Source organism: Sarcophilus harrisii, chromosome 1, assembly GCF_902635505.1.
Source record: "Sarcophilus harrisii chromosome 1, mSarHar1.11, whole genome shotgun sequence".
Classification (NCBI taxonomy): Eukaryota; Metazoa; Chordata; class Mammalia; order Dasyuromorphia; family Dasyuridae; genus Sarcophilus; species Sarcophilus harrisii.
In genome coordinates, this window is record NC_045426.1 from 621861433 (window position 1) to 621880308 (window position 18876).

The 18876-nt window shown below is 34.8% G+C and overlaps 1 protein-coding gene across 1 annotated transcript in view; it reads right to left on the reverse strand.

Moving 5' to 3' along the window:
• Positions 1–4464: 4464 nt before the first annotated feature.
• The window catches only part of KCNQ3 (potassium voltage-gated channel subfamily Q member 3), a 433417-nt gene continuing 419005 nt past the window's right edge, over positions 4465–18876 (reverse strand). Inside the window, exons 13-15 of the mRNA XM_003760398.3 lie at positions 16646–16744; positions 15628–15712; positions 4465–11293 (exon numbers count right to left, since the gene is read on the reverse strand). Coding sequence (XP_003760446.3) covers positions 10538–11293; positions 15628–15712; positions 16646–16744 — 940 coding nt within the window. The 3' untranslated portion in view covers positions 4465–10537. The remainder of the gene's footprint in view (positions 11294–15627; positions 15713–16645; positions 16745–18876) is intronic.

Below are 18876 nucleotides of genomic sequence, written 5' to 3' on the forward strand. Positions count from 1 at the left end.
TAAGATTTGAATTCAAATCTTCTTTACTCTAAGTTCAGGGTGGGGTTTGTGGAGGAATCTGTATTCCTAATATCAAATTGCCACCTCTTTAGAAATTATTTTTAAATTGTATATAAATATTGAGTTTTTTGTTCTTGTTAACCATATTGTTTATTAAATACTCTTATCTTTTCTGGAGTTCTGTTTATAACATACTCCTTTTCTGAAATTCTGTTCATTATATATTTCTGTCTTTTCTGGAGTTTTTTTGTGTGCTTCTGTGTGTGTGTATGTATGTGTGTGTGTGTATGTGTGTGTGTGTTTAAATTTTAACAGTGCAATTCAATTTTCCCTTGGCAAAACAAAAAATATCCCATCAGTTTATATCTGAGAAGAGAAGTTGAAATAAATTATCCCTCAACAGAATATAAAATCATGGAATAAGAAACATGCAAAATAGCTCCTTTTCTTTAAATAAGGAAATTGCAACCTGAATGGAGAAAATATGAGGACAAAAGGGGATACATTAAAGAAGGCAAAAAAAAAAATAGTGGTGAAGACAACTGATCTAGAACAAGAAACTCCTTGGGCTCAATTCAAAACTGAAAAAAACATTCAGGATGTTCTTGTCTTTGTTAGGTATGAAATGTATTCCTTCAATCGATATATACTTGGTTGGCAACATTATGTACAACCATTTAGCTGCCAAGGAGAAGTGCTTTAGTTATTTATTTATTTATTTTTGGCCATGGTGACAACTCCATGATCAAGTCTAGATTTTCCAGTTGTAATTTCTTTTCCTAGAAGAATATAATGTTGTTTTAAATTATCTCCCCCCAAATCCCAAGCCCCCAAAACAATAAAAAAACAAACCCTAGAAATGAGATGAATATGTAAAATGTTCCCAGAATCTTGGCTGTAAAGCTTAAAATTGCTCTACAATATTTGGGGTATCTTATAAAGAGAAGAAAATATCGTGGAAATGAAAAAATCTACTCTGGCTTTGCCATTTACTATTTGTGTGATCTTAATCATGGAACCTCTCTGGATCTCAATTTCTTCAAATATAATGAAAGAAAATTGGAAGGATTAATATTTAAGGTTCCTTAATTCATAGCTCCATGCATGACCTTTGCTCCCAAAGTCTTGGGACAGCCCACCCCTGCCCTTCAGTTTAAACGAGCTTTTAAAGCAAATGACATTCTTTCACTCTATCATGGAAATTTCCATTTATTAATAAGTGGTGCGGCATTTCTTTATTATTTGATTGTTCATTTTAAGACAGAACATAAAAAATCAGGTAAGAAGTATCGTTTGCATAATATAGATGGAAATCAACATATTAAAGTTGTTCAAATATCGGACAGTGCCAGAATATAAATTAGACATACAGTTTAAAAATTACAGGAAATCATATTAGAAAGAGCACTAAAGGCCACTTGTAGAAAAGTTGTGTTCCCTTGTAAGCCAGAATGTGAAAAAAAGCGTATCCTTTGTAGCTTGGAGACAACTTCAGGGAGCAAGGCACCAGAATTCTATGCCATAAAAGGAAAAAAAATAATAAAACAACCCCCCAAAAGGAAAAACAGCAGGTTTATCACTTTGTAATTTCATCTTGTCCTTCAGAGATTCAAAATGGATCATTCTCTTGCCATTGGAAGTCACTTTGCTACATCAGAAAGAAAAAACAACAACAATAATAACAACAACAACAACATAGAAATACCCAGTCCCATTCCAACCTAGTCCATAGCTACCATGGATGGCCTGCCTAGTTTTGTCTTAAAAATGCACACATTTTTCTCACTCAGGCCCTTTAAGAGATTCATTTAATAACACAGATCATTTATTTTCAATATTTACTCCACATATGTTCAATTCTATACAAGTTATATCCCTTTGGGGAATATAAATTCTTTGAGGCTAAAGAATTTTTTTTCTTGGCCTTTGGATATATTGGACATTTAATAAATACTTTTTGAGTTGAATTGGAATGAATTAAAACCAGAGCTGAATACAAATATGAGAAGGGGCATAGGGACTGACAAGTCACTATTTTACAAAATCAGATTTTATTTTAATTTCCTTACTCTTTGATGTTAACATGTTTTTCAGGAAAAAAACACAGAATGGATCTTGTAGTATAAAGAATGAAAGCAATACTTTCCATAGGAATAAAAAAGATAAAGACTTTACGAAAACAAAATAAAACAAAACCCTCCCAGTTCATTCTTCCCTTGGGAGCTCCGTGCCTAGGTTTGAAAGAAATATGCTGGTGGGTGAAGGGAGAGACTATTTCTCTCTTGTAAAAAGGTGCTGACATCAGAAGAAAAGCTTTGCCTTCCGATCTTGGGAGAGAGAAATTTCTAAATACAAAGAGAAGTACCCATTTTGTGATTTGCCCACAAGAGACTCAGAAGAGAAAGCAGTTGAAAATAAATATGCTACCTCTGAAGAAAAAGCTGGCTTCAAATCCTAATAGTAGATTACAGGATAGGTGTTGAGTCAATTGGGACATTTGAACCTACTTAATTGAATTCAGTGGAAAATAAAAAAGATACTGACAGGTTAGCATAAATGGTTTGGAGAAGAAATGATTCTCATGGAGTCCTGAGTAGCAACTCTGACAAAAAAGTATTTGTAGAAGTTAATACAAAGTGAGTCATTCAGTATCACATGACATCCTCCTAGACTTAAGACCTCAAAGAAATTGGTCAGCCAGTTCAACAAACATGGAGCTCTCTATTTTTGCTGCAGGAGTAGATTCCTAAGTACATCAAAGTAAATATTTATCCTAGCAAATCTTTCTTGAGATTTCCACATTTATAATATAAGATAGGATCAGCTAATAGGAGATATTAAAAAAACTGACTCATATAAAATTAATTTTCAGAGGAAACCAGGAAATTTGATATGGGAAAACAGATTTGGCTCTGTGATATTTAAACTTCTGGTGGAGAAACAGTAGTGTAGATATACTGAGGCATTTGTGGGGGAAGGGCAGTTGCTTCTTAGGGATTGCCATTAGGGGCTTTCCCCCTTCTTAGTAGAATATAACCTTCTTGAAGGTTACATTTTTTTGGCATGGGGTGGGGGAGGCGGTGCTCTTTGTATCTCTAGTGCCAAGCATAATACCTTGGATAGGGTAACTATGTTTGCTGAAGTTGTTTAGGATGTTGAGGGAGATGCTGAACAGAGAGTTTGTGGTTGCTTTGTTCCCTAGCAACTGTGGAAGTGGTATTCTATAAGTACTGAATGGGACCTTCTTGTTTTGAGTTATTGATAGAAGGGTATATTTCTGTGCCATTTTTGCTCATTGGTTGGAAAATCGATTTGTGTCGGGTCTAAAAGTAACCATATAGCAACTTTGAAACTGGCTCAGCCATCCAGTGAAGAGAAGGTATTTTCTCCCTCACAGTAAACATTTTTATAGCCCTGGAACATCTTCCACTAACCTTTTACTACAGAATTTCTGCATATAGCCTCAGAAAGAGAATAATTTAGCAGCTTCCCAAAATTACAGGAATCAAAGCTTACTTTTTAGATCATGAAGGCCAGCACAGAAATTCAATTCAATTCAATTTTATTCATTTCAACAAAAATTTCTTGGGGGCTTACTATGAGCAAAGCATTGTGCTAGATGCTGAGGAGACTGTGAAAAAATAAAAAACAAATGACCCTTGTCCTCAGGGAGCTTACCTTTCTTTGGACTATTGAAATAAGTGTCAGCTCAAGTATTTTCATCTGCCTGGCTTATGATATTAAATGGAGCATCTTTAGGCAAGTTTAAAATGAACAAAACCTATATTTTTAAAGTTGAGGCCATTATTATTGACTACTGCATAATAATTCACTCTACAGATTTTCAGATGGGCATGTGAGAGCCCATTAAAAATGATCATTTTTTCCATTTTGATCCCCAGTCTTGCCAAATATTAGGCTGATGTTGGTGAGATTTGTGGGACAAGGTACATAGAATTCAGTGAGGATTTCTTCGATTATTTGGTCAACCTTTTGAGGACTAAAGCATTTGATAACTTTGCATTATGCTCTCTCTTGGGAGAAGCTTCCTCTATATTCAAAAAACATGACAAAAACTATCTAAGAGGCAAATAACAAAGAAGAAGAAATGTCAGTGACAAGGAAAGCAACAAAGTCCTTTCTGAGCTCCAGTTTTTTCATTTGTAAAAAGGAGGGTTTTGGACCAAATGACCTGAAAAAACTTTTTTTAACTTGATACCTATTATCTTAAAAGATGGGAAAAGTATCCTCTGGCAAGAGTGTGCAGATCCCAATTATAATTTGAAATTAATTTCTGACTCCAGACATATCTCCAAATTTTGTTTTAATCAAAAGATTTTAACTTTCTCAATGACTCAACCATTTTCTAGAGTCATCATCATGGAATAGCTTAAGTAATGTCTGTTTCTGCTTCCTTCTGACCTTTTGATGGAGGGGTTTGACAATAAGTTCTGAAGTGGCAGGATTAAGAAAGAAAAAACTAGAGGCTCAGAGAAGGCTTGCTAATGTGAATACAGAACTTTCAATTATAACATTTGTTAAACCAAAACAATAATTTGGAGTCATGTAGATCACACAGAATTTGCCAAATTTACCTTCCTCTTTTTTTGGTGTCTAACTTGAATTTTGTCAAACTGACTTGTGTGTATAAATGATGCTTGAATATTGATTGGCTCTAGGGGTCATGTGAGTCTAAGTAGTAGACCAGATAATTTGTTGACCTGGTGCAGTGAAAGAAGAAAGCAATTGGGCAAAGTTCAAAGGAAAAAATAAGGCAGTATATTGGAATGGTATTAATGGCACTGAATTTTTAGGATTTTTGGAAATTTTTGTTGGGGAGATTTAAGATGGAAGTGGGAAAAGAGACATGGAAACATTATCTTCTCTATAAGGGCAGTCATTGAAAACTCAGAAGATTTGCCCATTGTTCTCATTTGCTCATGCATGAGGGAATGGAAAGAGGTAAATGTTGACCTTGTCTACTGTACATTACTGTATTGAGCAAAATTCTTTACTTAATGTTTTTGATTTTTAGATGCTTTCTATTTTTAAGTTTCCGAATCTTCTGTACTAGCAAATAAAGGGACCTGCTCCCTAATTAGCAGCCATGATGCTAAAAGAGAGAAATTTTAAAGGAAGGTATCTTAGTATCTAGATTTAGAGCTTACTAGACCTTAAAAGCATTGAGTCCATTCCTCTCAGTTACAGATGAAAAAAATTAAGAAATGAAATGATTGGCCCATGGTAATTTAGTGTCTGAGACAGAATCTGAATTCAAGTCTTTCTGATTCCAAGTTCAGCACCCCATCCACTGTGATAGTGTCATAAGTCTTAATGGGAATCAGAACCAGACATATATCACTCCCACCAAACATGCAATTTCAATAATGTCTCTATGTACCAAATCATGCATAAGTTTGGCTTGGTTACATAATTTTTCTCATTTGGGAGAAAAGAGAGGAAAAAGCCACATGAGTCTTTGGTAAGCATCCACCAGGTCCTTCACTTTAAATCATCCATATCATTCTGTGGCATTTTTTCCAATTGTTCACTTATGAAAATATGAATTTAGCATAACATTAAGATACACTATCCACTAGGCATTCATGAACTGAACCCAAAGTAACAAGGTCTTATTATCTTCTGATGTAAGGAACAATTTTCTCATTTCAATGCTTAGATTCAAATAATTCAAAATGCAAAGATATCAATATCAATAAGTGCCTTAAGGTCACAATAGCTTAATGCTAAATATTTTAGGCTACAAGCCTCACTTCTTTTTTATTTGAGCTGTGGAAATTTCTAAAGTTAATTATTTGTGTGTTCGAATGCTAGAAAATCCAGTTTAAGGCATTATACAGTATAGACACTGTATTGTGAAAATAAAAGGAATTTTTGTATTCTAAATCTTGTATTTAAACTGTCAGATCCTTGTTCCAATCACTTCCTTTGCCTAACAAAGACCAAACATATATTTTAATTCCCTCGTGGCTAATAATGTTGCACTCTGGAAAATCTGGTGTGATGTCAGGCAGTTAACAAGTCACAGCTACTTCGATTAACAGTTTGTTTCATAAGAATAAATCATCCTTAACAATGATGATGGGATTTCATGTGGAAAGTGAAGCCAATGGAATCCTTTTTGAAATATACCCTCAATTTGCTATATATTTATTACTGAAAGTTAAGATCAAGAAATACATTCTGAAGGATGCTCATGATCAGATATCTCTGTCCAGCAAATGGAGAACCTATGTGGCACAATGAGCAACCAGATTTCAAATCTGGAAGATGTGAGTTCAAGTTCTTTATCTAGCACATATTGACTTTGTGATTCTGGATCTGCCACTTAACTTCTTAGTATTCTAGCTATCTCTTTAAGGCTTTAAATTTCAGAGAAATTCCTTGCCTGTATTGGTAAAGAGAGTTTCCTTCTCTAGGATATTCCTTATACCAATAACATCACAAGACCAACCCCTACTTCACACGGAATTTTAAAGATTGATTATGAAGTAATTCTAAGGGAAAGAATTTGAAGAGAATGTACCTATCATCTCCCACAAAATTCAAACAACCTTTTAGGCCACTGACCAAATCAGTAGATGCCTACATTAAAGTAGCTGCTTTTTTCTACTATGGAGCAAAGATTACAAAGACCAGAATTAGACTTTAGGCTAAGGCTCTCCAAGTAGATAATGTCTGGGATGTATGTGAGGAATAAAATAACACAAATACTATCTTCAATTATAGGAATGTCAATCAGAAATGGCTACATTTCTTTGAATGGATTTTTTTAAAAAGTAGGAAGGAGAAACCTGGCTTTACTTACAAAAGAAAAAAAAAAAAACTTTATTAATCTAGAGCTCCCTCTTCTGTTGAACTGGTCTGAGACTAGCCAGGTAAAATTGATCAAATCAGAGCCTAAAGTCTCACCTCCCCACTCCCTGCATCTTGTTCTTAGAGATGAGACCATTTAATTCTGATAGGAGCTCTGACTAATCCTCTAAAATGATAGTTCTTCATTAAAACCTACTCATGGACAAATTAACACATCAATATATTTGTGAAAAAAGTCTTGTTTTCATGAGGCTTCATAAACAATAAAATATAAGCTTCTTAAGAGTAAGGAAGTTTCTCTCTTTGTATTCCCAATACCCAGTATAGTGGCTGGCACATATATAAGGCATTTTACAAATACTTGTTGATTGATTGACCAGATGAAAGCTAAGCTTTCCGTTCTAATCTAAATTCTCTGTGCTTCAGTCACTCTGTCAACAAGTATTTATTAAGCACTTAATATATGCCAAGTACTATGTTTGTTGAAGATACAAGGAAAGGTAAAAACATAGAGTATTTGAAAGCTGACACTTCTTTAAATCTTTATTACCTTGGTGAAATCTTGTTATAAGGCTGGAAGCTTTTTTTTATATGCAATGGGATCTCAAAGTTCTTCAGAGACCTCAGAAATAATTTTGTGCAAAGTTAACTAAACAAGAATTAGGTCATTCAATTTCCTCATGAAGACATCCAATGAAAGCTGACTTACCTACCCACGTAGCCCATGATAAGTTGTACTACTTAGTAAGTGCCTTGTCCATAGAAGATATTTCTAGAAAGTCCATTTCTTTTTGATCATCAAGCATGAACATAAGCATCCCCTCAAAGCATGTGTTATCTGTTAAGACACCAAGGTCAAGATTCTAGAACGGTGTCAATTTGTTAGAAAAATTAATTGGTGCAAAGGTAGAAAGTTTGGTCAGTTTTCTATCAATTCCTTTAAATAAAAATTTTAAATAAATAACAATATAACAAAGTGATAACAAAGATATTTCTGTCATTCCTGGCAAATTATAACTTCTAGATTAGTCAGAAATCAAGCTCAGAGAAAAGCACATTTGACCCCTTGGGTCAGGGGTTCCCAGTAATCCATCTCAGAACTTTATGTGGCTAGTTGACAAGTGGCAGTTATTTCTATGATCACCTCCTGTGGCAGCAAGTGTTTGAAAAGGCAGAGTCTGAAGCATACCCTATTCTTTATAGCTATATGTTATTTTCTGCTTAACCCTACTGTGACTCTCAACCAATCTCAAACTCCTCAATTAGCAGCCCTTTCTATATTCCATTTACAAACACCATTGGCAATATCCTCCTTTCCTATCTTCCCTCTTCCCAAGTAATCTCCAGACCTCAGAGCCCCAAAAAAGTTTATTTCCCCTACCAAAAGACCGTACACCTTCCATTAGTTACTGTAAGAACTCACTTTACTGAAGCATCTGCCAGAATTAATATTTCTCTAGGCAAGAGGATTTCAAACATAGTTGACATATAGGCAATCAAATATGCCTAATTCTTCACTAATTGGGTCATTTTGATAGAGCTAATTGTTCAGGAGCTAATAAGCAAATGCTTAAAGAGGGGCAGGACTGAGGCATATTTATGCAATCATTGAGCTGGTATCTATCTATATGACTCAATCTTCATGAGTCATATCAGAGTATATTATAGATTATAACTGGTAAAGAGAAACCTTAGGAAGATTATGCATAGTAATTAGTGTAGGACACTGAGAAAAGGCTTTTTGTTTTAACTTTCTGCTGATCCAATGTTACTTAAGATTTAAGTATTTTCATAAACGTGTGAAAGGAAGAATGGGTAAACATGGTTAAAAATTCGTTACTGGGTGACCAATTGAATCTATCTATATTGAGTCAGACTGAGACTTAAGCATCAAACAAACCCAATTGTTGAGATCTCATTTGACTCTATTTCAACTTGGTAGCTTTCAACAGGACAGGGTCATCTTCACACTTCCATAATGTGATGGAGCATCCCCATCAACAAATATTCATTTAGATTTTGGTACCCTTACTATATCTTCATCTAATAATCAATAAAATAACAGATGGATAGGATTCATCATAATTTGTATCAATGGAGGAAGTACCCCACAGCGAGGCAATTATGCATTCACTAAAATAAAATAATAATAAATGACTTTTAGACAACTCTCTAAAGTTCTTAAAGTGGTTTACATATATGATTTCATTTAACTAATAAAGAAAAAAATGTGGTGGTTATCATATTGGCCAATTCACATATCAATAAAGTGATTATCAGCCATTTTTCTTGAAGCAAAATAGAATAAAATAAGTGTATTATTTCTTACAATCTTTATGGTTTTCACTGGTCAATTAGGGCACAAGGTAACTGACATTCTATATTCAAGGTACCACAGCTAAGTCAACCACAGAGAAAACAGTGAGTCACTTCATACTTGTAGGTCCTTGAATAACAACATTTCTTGGTCTCAATTTTCTAATCTATTAAATGAGAGGGATGGGCCTAGATGATTTCTAAGGTCTCTGTGATTCTAGTATAAATCTAAGTATAATTTCTGATCCTTGTTTTCTACACATGCAAATGCCTTAGGAGTCCTGAATCCTGTGTTCAAATTTGTTCTGCTACTCACTTTGGGAAAGTAATTTAACTTCTTTAGCCTTCATTTTACTTACATGTAAAGTTATAGAGATGAATACAAATATTTAATCTAAAATTGATTCTATTCCTAATGAATATTTTGCAGAAAATTCCCTGCAAGTAATAGAAATTGAATCTTTTTTTTGAGGACAAAGAAATTAGTAGCAAAGCTTTCCTTATTTGACATGACTCATAAAATCCCATTTGGAATTTTTTTTTTCTAATTTCTTCATCGATTGGGTTATCCATATATAGGAAAAGAGATAGAAACTCTTTCTTTCCCTTTATAATATACTGAAGGAGAAACAACATGATATAGATGATAGAGGGCTGACCTTGGAGACAATGAGACCCATTTTCAGATCCTGCTTCTGACACATATTAGCTTTAAGAACATTACTAAATTTCTCAGCATTCCTACACAACTCTGTAAGATCAGTTACAGAATGGTTGCTGATTGCTTTCAGCAAAAGAGAGCTTCTGCTGTGGGAGTTCTATACATGAATGAAATCAGAATTCCTCCAAAAGTAATTATAGGGGATAAGAGCTCACAGAGCTTGCTCTCCATTCTGGGAATTTCTGAGAGCTAGCAAGGTTATCAAGAAAATGAATTCATTGTTTTGAAAAATGGGTATGGGTTTCAGGGCAGATAGTAGAACACAAATGGGCAGTGACACTAGAATTAACTGGAACTATATTCTCTGTTTATAAAAGGAAAAGAGCATGGAATCTTCTATAGTCTCTCCCTGCACAGGCCCAATTGTAACTTTTAAGTAAGAATAGCAGATAGATATGTATTCTAGAAGAAAGTAGCGGTACCATTTATATAGTGTAAAGTCATGCAAAGCATGCTCAAAATGAAGCGGCTTCCTTGTGGTGTCTTGAAAAAAAAAATGCAGCTGTAAATCCCCATGGAATGGTGCAGTGACTACTACTAACACATGCATTGAATGCAGCCATTGGTGTTCCAACTAGTAAGCTTTGGGTGTAAGAGTAAGTGAGCTATACAAAGTTTGTCTACATTACAAGGAGAGGCCATCCAGTGACCCCTCCTCCCCCTTTAAACCGGCTTGTTGGAAGGAGTCCATATGGAATCTGAAATCCCATCCCCTGTTGAAGACAGAGGCATAGAGCCACTTGGGGTAAAGGGGTCTGTGTCTGTGTCAGTCTCTCCTTCTGCCAGATACCGCTTCTCCCTCATCCAGCTTGAGCCCCCATTGGGGCCAAAAAGGTAATCGTCTCTGTCCTGGGAGATGCTGAAACCACTGGGTGAGCGCTCTAGTTCTTCGTGGTTGACAGAGAGAAGAGATAAGGGTGTATCGCTGTCCCTGGTGAAGCTCCGTCTCTGCCTGGGTGAGATGCGTTCCTGGTAGGGGCTGTGGAGCTCAGCTTGGGAGTGGTAGCTCACCCTAGAGTCTAGAAGAGTGAGGATAGGCAAGACGGTGGGTCTTTCTGCATAGGGGACCGTGGAAGGGAGAGTCCTCGGGAGCTTCTCCCTCTCAGAGGGTGGCCCTCCTCCTCCTCCTCCACCTCGAGGCAAGCTCCCTGGGTCATGTGCAAAGAAAGCATAGGGGCTAACTTTGTTAACAGGGACCTGGTGGAAGCTGTAAGGGGTTTCGTGGGTGCAGGGTTCAGAATAGTTGTAGATAATGGTTTTCAATTCAGAATACTTGTTGTCCTCTTTCTTCTCGACCTCTGCCGGGGTAACAGTCACCTTTTTGGTTGGGTAGTATTCTGTAACTTGTACTTGGAGCTGTTCCATGTGTTGCATGTGCATATCGACAAGAAAATCCAGTTTTTTCCCCATGTCATGAACCTAAGGAAAAAATGGGGAGAAATGTATTAAATCATTCTTGATACCAGTTATATTTTGTGGCTTAAGGCAAAAGAGATTCTGCAAACCAATCATACAAATGTCACTGAGCTTTTAGTTTCCTCATCTATAAAAGGGAGATAATACTATCTGCACTATAGAGTAGTTGAGAAGGTCAAATGAGATAAAATATGTAATGTGCTTTATCAGTTTAAAATCTCTTATAAATGTCAGTTATTTTTCACTCTGACACTTAGCCATTGCTCAGTAGTGACAAAATTGTCATTTTTACAGTGTATTGTACTTTTAAGTTAATAAGCTATTTTTTGCTAACAATCTACTGCAGCATTATTTTTATTTAAAAATTTATTAGAAATATTTTATTATTCCCAATTACATGTAAAAACAATTTTGACATGTTTTTCATTTGAAATTTTAAATTCTCTTTCTATTTTCAATTCCCCAAATGGTAAGCAATTTGATATGTTATATATGTGCAATCATGTAAAACACATTTCCATATTATTCATGTTAAAACAATTAATTAAAAATAATTAATAAAGAGGAAAAAGTAAAGAAGAAAATAAAGAGGAAAATAGTATGCCTTAATCTGCATTCAGCTTCCATTGATTCTTTCTCTGGAGATGGACATTTTTCTTCATGAATCCTTTGGAATCATTGTGAATCATTTGAATTGCTGAGAATAGCTAAGTAATTCACAGTTGATTATCATACAATTATGCTGTTATTGTATGTAATGTTTTCCTGATTCTGCTCACTTCACTTTGTATCAGTTCATGTAAGTCTTTCTAGGTTTCTTTTTTTCTGAAATTATTCTGCTCAACATTTCTTAGAGCACTACAGTATTGCATTATAATTATATATCACAACTTGTTCAGCTGTTCCCCAGTTGATGAGTATAATCCTCAGTTTCCAAGTCTTTGCTACCACAAAAAGAGCTGCCATAAATATTTTGTACAGATAGATTCTATTCTTTTTTATCTTTGATCTTTTTAGGATGGAGAATTAGTAGTGATATTTCTGGGTCAAAGGGTATGAACAGTTTTATAGTCCTTTGGCTCATATTTCCATTATAATTGAGAAATGAGGTTTTTATCAGAGACACTTGCTGTAAATCTCTGCCTCACCTCCAGATTTCTGCTTTTCCTATAATCTTAACTGCATTGGTTTTGCTTATATAAAAACTTTTAAAATTTAATGTAATCCAAATTATCTATTTTATATCTGATAATGTTCTCTCTCCCTTATTAACAAATTCTTCCCTTATCCATAGATCTGACAAATACACTCTTCTATGCTCTCCTACTTTGCCCTAGTTTCCCAATATAGTATTATTAACTCCATTTTACAGAAATGGAAATAATCTCTTAGAGGTTAAAACAGAGGGGAGTGATGCAAAGAGTCCTAATTCTGAATTCAGAAGACCTATGTACAAATTTCCATTCTGCTATTTACTAGCTGTGTAACCTTGGAAAAATCACTTCCCTAGAACTCAGTTTACCAATTGATAAAATGTTTGACTTGGATTAGAGGATTCCTAAGGTTCCTTTAAACCCTAAACTATATGGCTCTAGGTCACATAGCCAGAAAGGAAAAAAAAAGCTACATATTGGACCCACGCAGATTCTTTGACTTTAGATCCTTTGCTTTGACCCTTTAGCCTTAATCTCAAAGAAAAGGTCCCTTCATCTTCAGGTTGAGGGAATAATCATTCCTTTTTTATATCCACATCTCAGTTCTCACTTATTGAGTGAAAACCTATAATGTATTCAGTGACTAGACAGAGTTTGGTTGATCCAACGCTTAGATGGAATATTGCCTCTCCATAGAGATATCCCTTCAGAAAAGGAACTTTGAGTGAGTGGGCACATCTACCACAAAGATGAACATTTTCCTTCACTGAAGGCCTTTCTTCACTTTGGAAATAAAGCCTTATGATGTAGTTATCAAGTCAGAGACTAATTTCAGATCTCATTTCTAATCTAATCTGAACTGCGTAGAAAAGTTCTTCCCACATCGGTGTATAGCTCCAGTGTTATAGGATAGCTTTAGCAGAATTCATGTCTGGCTGCATGCATGGCATAGACTCAGGATGAGTCTATGGTATGCTATAACAATGGGGGAAAATGCAATCTTAGGTTTTATTAAGAGACTTATGTCCATGACTGCAGACATGAGAGATAAGCCAACTGGACTGTGCCATAGTCAGGCCACATGCCTTCAAGAATTATAATCAAATGGCAGTATTATGCTTTGGGAGTGACATTTATAATCTGAAGAAGATCCAAAGGAAGGCAACCAGGACAGTGAGAGGTCTTGGATTGAAATAGAACAAACATTTATATATATTTGTATAGCACCTACTATCAGTGCTAGGCACTGCACTAAATGCTTTTTTATAAATGTCATCTCATTTAATCCTCACAAAAACCTAATGAGATAGGTTTTTTATTGTTTAGTAGCCATAATTATTCTCATTTGATAGTTGAGTAAACTGAGGGAAACAGAGATTAAGTGACCTGCCCAGGATCAGTAACTGTTTGAGATCAGGTTTGAATTTAGGTCTTCCTGACACTCATGACATATGAAGATAAGTTAAAGTAATGGATGGGGATGTTCAGCCTAGTTTAGAGAAAACTCAAAGGGTGTATGATAATTGTCTTCAGTAAATAAAATGACTATCAAGAAAAGGAGAGATTTAATTGACTCTGCTGGACCCCTCCATGAAGAATAAGGAAAAATGAGTAGAAATTATTGAGAAGCATATTTTAACTCCCTAAGCAGATTATTCTTACTTGGTTAATCACATTATTGGCCAGGGATGGTACAGTTGCTGTGCCTTAAATATAATGGGCTACTACTTGATACAGTTAGCATTGTGGCTGATTTATCCTAAGTGCTTTCCAGACAAATTTCCATGATGCAAGTCTGTCTTCATGAGACTCTATATTATTGGTTAAAGATATTGAAAACAGCAGCAAGAAAGATCTTGAGAAAAAATGTGATTATTTAATATTAAGTATAGTGTAAAGAATTGATATATAGAGGCAGGAAATTTCATGAGTATAACAAAGCAGTGCTAATTGATATTTGCTTTTAAAAAATGAAATTTTAGTATTTTACAATTAAAAGAGTTAGCAAGATAAAGACGATAGGGGCTAACCTCATTGTAGGAAAAACCTGGGTTCTGTTCTAGCTATTTTACCCTGAGCCTGTCATTTAATACCCATATAGTATCCAAGAAACTCTCTAGATCTGTAAGTTACAGAATCATTGATCAGCACTATGAAATGAAATTTTCTGATTGGAAGTTCCATATACCAGTGACATCATCTTTCCAAACAAAATTAAAATAATCAGCTAAGTATGATTTGTATGGTCCTATATTAATGATCATGTATTTTAATTAGAACATTTTGATATAAAAATGGGTAGTATTAAACTGTTTTATAGTCCTTGAAAACAGGTTGAATTTTTTAAAGTATGCTAAACATTTATTCTATATTTTCATTCAAGTTCTCCCTTCCCACCCTTTTTAAAAGTGTAACTTGAGCTGAATTTTCAAACATGCCCATGTTATATAAATAAATTATAAAAAGAGGACTCAGCTTAATGAGTCTTGTTAAAAATTTCCCAATTTCTAAATAAGTAGAGTCATACTTAATGATGATTTATGTATTCAAATATATCTTATTCTCTCACTACAAGATTCAAAGGCATGAAACCAGGATAATGAGAGGTCTTGGATTTTGACTTAAGACATGAGAAGCAAGTTGGTATAGATGATATAGCAGCATTGGACTCAAAATTCAAGAAATCTGAGTTCAAATCTTTCCTCAGAAATTCAATATCTGTATTATTATTGTTGCTCAATTGTTTTGCTCATATCCAACTTTTCATGACCCCTTTTGGGATTTTCTTGGCAAAGATAATGCAGTTGTTTGCCATATTCTTTTCAAGCTTATTTTACAAATGATGAAACCGAGGCAAATATATTTAAGTGACTTGTCCAGGGTCACATAATTACCTAGTGTTTCAAGCTGGATTTGATCTCAGGCTTTTTTGACTCCATGCCCAGAACTCTATCCACTGTACAACTTAGTTACCTTTAATATTTGTATGGTCATGGGCAAGTCGGTCTGTTTCAGCCTTAGTTATTTCTTCTATAAAGTTGAATTCAGATTGCTGATTTCAACTCTAAATCTATGATCTTATGATTCCCATGTCCAGTGAAATAACATTATGTTCAGAAGATAATGATTATATAAAACAATGAAATAGAAACATTTCTTTAATGCCATAAATTCAGAACCCACCTGTCTTTCAACTTTGACAAATTTCCCCATCATGCTTTGGTCTTCAATTTCTGATGAGGATGCTTTGGCTACATACGGATCATTTCTAGGAAAGAATCAAGAGTCCCATGAAAGCATTGCATCCCCTTCCATTCTGTGATGTTATCTATATATTATAGCAGCACAGGGGACCTAATATCATCATAGCTAATTCTGCAAATTATATGGATAGATAATTTCCCTAAAATACTCAGGAGACTCAATCAGTCAATTTGAGTTAGGGAAAATTTTACATTTTCCTGTCCTCAATTTGACTTTGAAACTAGTGGATAGAAATTTTATGCGTTACTGAAAGATGATGACAACTGAAGCAAAAATGGGCAACAAATGCCCATTTTTACTGTCTGTGTGTGTGTGTGTGTGTGTGTGTGTGTGTGTGTGATTTGTGTCGACATTTAAGGTCACATGGTGGAAAGAATTTATGATTTAGACTGTGAGTATACTACTAATTCTGACTACTAACCCTATGATTTTAGAGAAAACCTAGGGACAGGTCATGTAAAAATTTCTCAGGTGAAAAGAGATCACAAGTGATAAAAGTTTAATAAGCCCTGGCTTGGGTGATGTAATATTCATTTTCAAAATGAGAAAAATAATGTTAGAATGAAATGACATGTCCAATCAGGAAGTGTCAGAAAGTTTTCAAATTGAGGCTCTTCTCACCAAATGCTGCCTCTTAAAAATTATACTTTCAAACAAGTATGCTATATGAAAACCTTTATTTATTTTGAATAAAAATCACTTTGCAAAAGAAGTTGCCATAAGATTTCTTTAAATACAATCTCTCCTTTTGCATTTAAGAAAGAATTTCCATTTACAAGGACCCAGGTATTACTTTTACTTATTTCTATTCATTCTCCTTAATCATTTCTGGGGAACAGTGAATCTCTATAGCCTAAGAGAATAAAGTTGAGATTGGGGGCTGCTCATGGAATGCTGACTTTGGTGACTATGGGTCAGGCTACTTCTAGAAGCAAACCTTGGAGACTGCTGGGAAGGATAGGTAAAAGCTCCTCCTCGTTGGGATTTCTTGTGTTTTGGAGTAGATGGAGGTCCAGGGGTGAAGATCATATCTACTCTGAAAGAGAGAGAAAAAAAAATAGAAAATACTATTCCAAAGAACTTCCTTGAGACACTGGACCACTCATCATACAAAATAAAGCAAAGACTGTGGATGTACATGCAGGATTATTTATAACCCCAATACATCATCCATTTAGGGTAGGCAAAATAGCTTCTTATTATTATGGAGAACATTGTGGGCAGAGTCAGAGACAGGGAGATAGATGCATCTTATTATTTGTCTTAGCAACCCTAATATATTAAACTCTAAGTCTAACTCGTCTTTGGCTTTCCTTCCCCAAAGACATCTAGTTAAGGGAGATTTTTACTGCCAACTCTAAAGGACCTGTTTTTAGCACCATGAATCTTTTTTAGTTCCCTAGGCTTTTGCTGGTCATTAGAATGATGGATCTGACAATATTCTGCCGGCATAACGCTTTCATTTCCTGCAACCTGCACCATTTCATGATCCTCATTCAGTGGAGCAGAAATGAAAACTCTTCTACCTCTGCTTCATAATCCTGTGTGGGCAGAAGGATAGAAGTCCATGCTGTCCCCAGTCTCATTAAGATGGTACACTAAGAAATTGTCTCTGAGTTTATAATTGTCTATGCAATGACCTCCTTTTGTAATTTTCTAGAAAACAGCTGATTTTGCAATGTAGTAAGAATGTAAGGTTCTTGAGGGTGGGAACTATTTCTTAAGTATTCCTAGATTCTAATGTGATGCTTTGTTCTTAGTAGGCAAATAAAAATATTTGTGCAAATAAAAATGTGCATTTTCACAACTTGGGTTTAGTCTAAGAAAACCCACAAAATGCAGTAGAGTGATAGTCAGGTACCAGTGTATCCCTTCCCCAACACTTCATTCACATAAAAAACACTTTCATTCATTAATATTAAAAGCAGGAGAGGATATAATATTTGACTCAAAATCATTATATTTGATGGACATTGAAAGAAAGGTTAAGGGCTTATCTTACTATATTGAATCAAATGTCTTTTAGAAAACAGCCAGCAAATAATAAATCCAGTGAGATGTTAAATTCCCTACATTTTTTAGTCAATTTTATGATGGTAAAGATAGTCTATTGTACAATGACTTTGTGAAAACTTTCTTCTGGCTTCCTTATAATAACTTCCCAATAGTTGCCTTCAAAGTACAATTAGATCACTAGGATGGAAATTTTATATAGGTAGGGAAGTAGGCATACAGATTTGGAATTATTGATAATTACTTGGTTACTTTTTTGGGGGTGATAGGCAGAGATCTCAAAATTTGATGAGTGGGCTGAATGAGGATCACAACATTCTTGAATGTGCCCCCCCCCCATACCACTGAACTTAAAGGTATGTTTCTTATCTTTTAACTCTTTTTGGTGGTGGTGGGGACAATAAAATAAATTAAGATTTTCTCCATATTCTTGTTATCTTTCCCTACTTCATTTACATTGAGAGTTGAATCCCATTAGGTTAGAAGCTGCTTGAGGGAAAATTGGTTTTTGCTCTTTCTTTGTACATTAATATATTGAATACTTGTATACATGTGTGTGTGTGTGTGTGTGTGTGTATATTTTTTTTTTATCACAGTATCTAGAGAATTCAAGTACTCAATCAATGCTTATTGATTGATCCCTCAATGTTTTCAAAACTGTGCTGGCTCCAGTTTGAACCTTCTTGGTATTTTTGGTCTTGTTCAGAATATCATTAAAGAAATATATGAGCAAAATTAGGGGTTTGTCATGTATAAACAATAATAATGTTAGGATGCAGTTACCAGCCACATTACCTGCCATAATTGTAAGGCAGGTCACAATTGTGAAAGAAGAATAGACCAATAGAAAAAAGACAAAAAAGAATAATGTAAGTGAAAACAGTATGCTTCAAACTGCATTCAGAATTCTTCAGTTCTTTATCTGAATGTAGATAGTATGAGTCCTTTGCATTTGTCTTGGATCATTGTATTGCTGAGTCATTCATAATTGACTATTACACAATGTTGCTGATACTGTACAACGTTTTTGTTCTGCCCGTTTTACTTTGCACCAGTGTGTACAATCTTTCTAGGTTTTCGGAAATCTTCCTGTTCATTAGTCCCTATTACATAATAGTATTATATTATATTTATATACCACAACCTGTTCATTGA